The sequence below is a fragment of the Opisthorchis viverrini genome (genome assembly GCF_000715545.1).
Source record: "Opisthorchis viverrini unplaced genomic scaffold opera_v5_261, whole genome shotgun sequence".
NCBI classification, from domain to species: domain Eukaryota; kingdom Metazoa; phylum Platyhelminthes; class Trematoda; order Opisthorchiida; family Opisthorchiidae; genus Opisthorchis; species Opisthorchis viverrini.
Genome location: NW_008751917.1, coordinates 56,678 through 62,516, shown reverse-complemented (window position 1 = coordinate 62,516; position 5,839 = coordinate 56,678). Strand labels below are relative to the sequence as shown.

Below are 5,839 nucleotides of genomic sequence, written 5' to 3'. Positions count from 1 at the left end.
CAGTTAACTTTGGGGACTTACTCCATAGTCAAGCTTACCGTGTCCATATTATAGGCGAAATCTCCAACGTGGAGAATGGCATCAAAACTGTCCAAATCGTGCACTTCATGAATCAGTTCTGGTAGAGCCAAGTTGCCTGTGATTCCCATGTCACCAAAGACAGCCAATCTCGGAGACCAGAAGGGATGATCAGGTAAAACGCGGAATTGGAAGTTGTCCGACCACATAACGCCGTCTCCGCACCTATAAACTGGACAGATTCTGCTGAAATACACCCACTTGGAAATTATGTTGGTCTTAAAGACAGAGAGCATGTACTGCACGAAGGCAGCCCTATGCTGCAGCTCGGAAGATACACGGGATATACAAGCATGTTTCAGTGACAAAAGATTGCCCATGAAAACGCGCCAACGACCCACTACCGGTTGCGGCCTTCTTGAGACTTATGAAGTAGGCATAATTCCAGAGTTTCCTAGTTGAGTTTGTAGAAGGGTTTATTTAGTCACTTCCTTAGAACTTTTCATTCAGCTTGGAAAAATGGTTGCTGAAAACTTGAGTTCAAGTCTTCTGAATGATCCCTAAAGAGAATAAAGCTCGTAGTGGACTATCGACGAGTTTTCATCAACCTCTCCAGTAGGATGTCACGTCCCGAAAGACACGTTATCTCCAGGTTGTAGTAGACGCTATCGGTTAACAGTTTTTGGCAAGGTTGAACAGCTTTCATCTTATGAGAACAAAATCCAACCACCGAGCCATATATGAACGTTGGTTGGAATAAATCAACCCAATCCTCATATGGATGAATCAAGTGGAAGATAAAGGTTTCACAGAAGATCAGACGGCCTCGGCTGCTACCCAGGTTTCCTATAACCGATGGCGCCCTCGACAGCAGCTTGTTTCTGCACTATCCATATTAATACGTTCAAAGTGTACCGTGATACAGAAGAAATTCAATGCCATATGTGGGAGTAGCTGGTAGTTGACCAAAAATGTGTAACGCCAAGTGTCTACAATCAATTACCTCTTTAAAACCTCGCACATGTAATAAGAAAACAGCGATTGTTTGCACAAACTGCTAGAAAAACAACAGTATGTTCTTGAAAAACCTGTTGAGAAAAGCGGCAAACTTAAATCGAAGACTTTTTCAACTGCGTAGTCCATAATTGAGACGATGGTGGTAAGTGATTTTCTACATGAACCAATAAATGCCGATTATGACTGCAACAAACCATAGGCTGAAAAATTGCATTGATTACCTAAAGGCGCACAAATTCTAAAATACCATATTCGCACTAAGGTGAGAACTTTGTCCCACATTGTATTCGAATAGGTTTGTTTTGATCCTGGATCTATTTGGTAATTGATAGTTAGAACCTTAGTTTGGAAGATAAGCTAACAACTTTATGACTGTCAGATCTCTTTTCACAAAGATCTCCCTTTTAAACATAAACCTACATACGCATGAACTGTCCAACTAAAATTGACTTGGTTTCCACTGCAAAACGACACTGATGATACGCTGTATTGCACTTTATCCTACCGTTCAATACAGTAGATAAATCAGATTCTTCAAGAGAAACAAGGCGATTACAGTAACTTTTCTCGTCATATCCATTAGGGTTGAAATCCTCAGCTAAATCTGAAAAACTGATTTTCTTGTACACCAAGATTAATTGTCTGTTGTATTGTATCCTTACTATTCATCCAAGAGGCTTAATCGGGTAAACCCATGTCGGGAACTGAGGCTTACTCATTCTTTTAGCCCTCGGAGTAAACCGGTCACATACATGTGAACATGGTGAAACTTACGGTACAAAGCATTGGGTTCAAGATTTCGCAGCCGAACACGGTGTATGTAGAATGCTCTTTTTTCTTTACCACCGTCAACAAACTTGGATGCTGTCCCATATGCACGCTGATCGGATACATTTTTCACACCATACTCCAACACTGACACCGCAGTGGATTTCTGAGTCACCCAAGTGACCGTCAGTTGAGATGTTGTCTCTGTTATAATGAAAAAATCATAAATTTATTTCAGTATCGGGAGCAAAACTATTTGAACGGTTGGATTGCGCTTTATTAGTCTTCTGTTTGGCTAAGACGCTAACAACTACAAACGTTTCTAAGAACTTCCTGAGTGATATAAGATAGTCTAGGTTCATATCAACCTGAATCTATGAAACAATTTGAACAGTGTGTAGAAAAGCTGAACACCGAACTCTGAGCTACACTCCGATCACTTTTGAGTACCCTAATGACCGTCTAGCGTACTTCGTTATCCTTCCTCACCCGCCTTTGCTCCGACCTGTCCAGATGACGCTTTACTTGTACCTCGACAGGATTGTCAGTTGCGCTTGAATGATGCTGTTTAGATGCCTCCTGGATGCACATACTGTGATGCAGACAAAGGAATAGGTTATAGCACCGCACCACGAATATAAACAACTCAATACGTGATGGCGCACCGAATAGTCAACCAGCCAAAGAGACCGGCCGCAGTGGTTCTAGCAACAAGGATGTAAACTTAAAGCTGTGTGTACCAAGCCAACCTCTCCTAGTAGCATAGTGGCTCAAGTTGCTAGAATTTAAATTACGTTACTGCACTGCTCCAAGGTTCAAAACCCAAAGTACTCAAGACAAACGGATATAAGTAACAGCGAAACAAGCTTCCACTGTCTTGCTAGTTACGCGTACGAATACTATTAACAGGAATAGACGGTACCCGACGTGAAGTGTGAAGAAAGAGTTACCGCCAAAGATGCATGTATGTGGCGCGTTGACGTGGGTCTACTTTGGATTGCTTGAAGTTTTCAGGGGTAGATTGTAGGATCACTAAGTTGGGAGTGTGATGTAATCTATCCACGATAAACCCCAAAAAGCCAGCCAATCACCTTCGCGGTGAAAGGCGGGATATACGATATTCAAGGAGTGCTTTCCCAAGGTTGAATAAACTGCTTTCCCTCAGACAGTAAACATCCTTGTAGCGAAACATTCTCGTGGCAGAAGAGAGCGAAATGTCCGAAGTGACATACTACCAGTCTGATTTATAAGAAGTTGGAGTAACACTTAAAGTCGCAATTTCCCGAGCCTACTTGCCCAACATGCAAGGAAGACCTCTACCATGTGATGTCTAACCGTGACATCCTGGTGGAGAAATGGGGGGCTAAAATGACGATAGACGAACTAGTAATAGCTCGGTTGAGTCCAACAATGAGTCACCGAAAAGCTTATTATAGACGTCAGCCCACGAACATCTGATCAGGAGGTCCAGAGTCGACCTCAAGAATATTTCAAACCAAAGGCAGACAGCTACAGCGCCTCTAGCTTATTTCTGTTGTGGCACGCTAAAATCATTAGAATTGCAACTGCTATACTCCCTCGCTCCAAGGTACAACTCCAGGCCTGTGCAGGACTTAAGATTTTCATAAAGAGAGGAAAGATTACCTTGAAATCCTAAGGGTGAAATCGCCCGAAAGGCTCACATTTCTCGCCCTATTCAGAATGACAGCTAGTCGCAGGCCGGAATCTCAGTACTTTTCTATCAACCATAGAAGGAATCCCGAGACCGGAATTCTTCTAGTAAATCCATGGTTGATTCCTTGATGAACAGGTGAAATACACGGCTGATGCCACGTGCGAACTGCACAATGAAAATTCCGTAGAAAGAAAACTATAAATTCTAAATCATAGGTAGCTAGTTAAATCACTGAGTAATCGGAAACTGATTACTCAAAATTTTTTGCAATGCCCAAGATTGGAGCGCTCCAGAATACTACTGATACAACAAATCGCAAGAAGTGTTCTTCAATAATTCCAAGAAAATTACGTATCAATCTGCTTCCTTGTTTTACCTCCTGCATTACCTGAAATTAGAATATCACCGATACGTTACGGCTACACCCACTATCCTCAATAATATATCCCAACAAGGCTAGTTGATTGGACTGAATGAAGGGATGTGAACAAACCGTGCAAAAATGATGAAACATCCCCTAGTTTTGCGAAGTACAATTATATGCATACCAATCTAGTTTTGATGATTTCTCTTAGGTACTCTTCATCTGTCCAATCCGTTCCTGTACATGGTTTCCAGTCAGATACCAGTTCAGTTTAGATTAATGGGTTATTCAGACCAAATATACTTACATACATCGCCTAATCACCAGCAGGGAGTTTGTCACCACAGATGTTCCTGATAGTGAATTGGCTCTGAAGGACAAAATACCATCAAGCATGCTTAGTTTGTCAGTCTGAAGCTGATATCCGGAAAGTTTTTCTAGGCAGCTGAATCTTAAAAAATCCTTGTGTCTCGTCTCCCACCCATTGAGAGATTAGTAGCCAAATATTAGTGTGAAGGCAGTGAAACCGGACAAGAAAAACTTACCTCCAATCGCCAAATGCACTTGTTCCGGCTTTTGATCATTAGCCAGGGCAAAGTACCTTGACCAGCATATAATGAAAGCAAAAATTAGCCGTCTCGCTGTCCACACATTAACCCGTTTGGAAGGTTTAAGGAACATTTCTGTACCACTCCGCTTTGCACACCCAGGTCAAATAAACAGTCACTATTACTCGTATGTCAATTAACTTTGTGTAGCCGTGGAACGGACAAATAAACTGGCGAGACTGTTCGTCCAATCACTCAATGACTTGACCAACTATGCACACTCGACTAATGTAATGCAGCCCGATTTAGAACAGTAGAAGTAGTGAAGCTACATTGAAAGAGTTGTGCTTCACTCACATTCTCAAAGCAATCCTCAAACTGCAACTTCCTGTAAAGGATTTAGTGTGTGTTTTCTGAAATCGAAGTTTCGTTCACCGAAAAACAAATGGCCAAATTGTGTCGAACAAGGCAGATCGCACTTGGTCCAATAAATCTATGATAGTCTTTTTTCCTTGTCAGATTCCATTTCAACCAAAGTTGGTTTGTGTACCGTTCACAAGCGCGCTTTCTAAATATTATTACTAACAATAAGTAGTATAACCGTATTTCGAGATACCCTTGGGATAGACATTTAAAATTCGCGAAAACGTCACACGCGAGACCGGTGAAGATTTATTTTCCGGTCGCTTGTGTCGTTGTACAACAATACTAATTTCGAATGCATTTTGTTGAAAAATAGGTCTTACTAGATGGTTTTCGGCGTACTGCCACCAATCATACCTGAACAGTATAGAGCACGAAATTTACCCCAACTGCCAGCAAGCTTGATTGGCTCACTTCATTAGGCTTTGGTGACCTAAGCCTAAAATAATGGTGGCCAATGATATCTGATTGTCCACCTTCCCGGAAACAGATGAGGATTGCGATGGTCATCTTAGTACAGTCAAATCATGCGAGTACCTTGATAAGTCACTTTAAAGATGGTGAACAACTGAGGAAGACGTACTGACTTACCATATTCAGAAGAATGGATTCCTGTGCCATATACTTTCATGAGAAAGTTGAGCTTTTTTAGAATCATCTGGGCAAACTCCTGTATATATTTAGTCTTTGCAAATACCACCAAATCGTGCAAATCTTCCCTTGCACAGACTGAACCTCATCATGTTTCAAAGGCTTGCGTGCCTCAGTAACCCAATGAGCTATGTTGGAGGGCGTACATTCGAAATTCGCAGAGTTCCTCCTACCGTGACAGTGGTTTGACGTACGATTTCTTCCGACTTTATAGGCTGAGCTTTGGAACGAGGCTGGCGTTCAGTTCCTCAAAATTTGGACCACTCGAGTAGAGTTGGGCCACCACCACCTACCGGCCAAGCTTTCGAGCCAAAAGGTTTGGTTTAAAGCCATGATTAACTTTATTTTTAGGTTGAGGCACCGCGTTGGTGACTC

At 42.0% G+C, this 5,839-nt stretch overlaps 1 protein-coding gene across 1 annotated transcript in view; it reads right to left on the bottom strand.

The window, feature by feature from the left end:
• Positions 1-4,553, bottom strand: part of T265_09166 (hypothetical protein) — a gene marked incomplete at both ends in the record, with an annotated part of 18,917 nt that extends 14,364 nt beyond the window's left edge. Inside the window, 3 exons of the mRNA XM_009175177.1 lie at positions 39-250; positions 1,810-2,007; positions 4,388-4,553. Coding sequence (XP_009173441.1) covers positions 39-250; positions 1,810-2,007; positions 4,388-4,523 — 546 coding nt within the window. The remainder of the gene's footprint in view (positions 1-38; positions 251-1,809; positions 2,008-4,387) is intronic.
• Between the last annotated feature and the right edge of the window lie 1,286 nt (positions 4,554-5,839).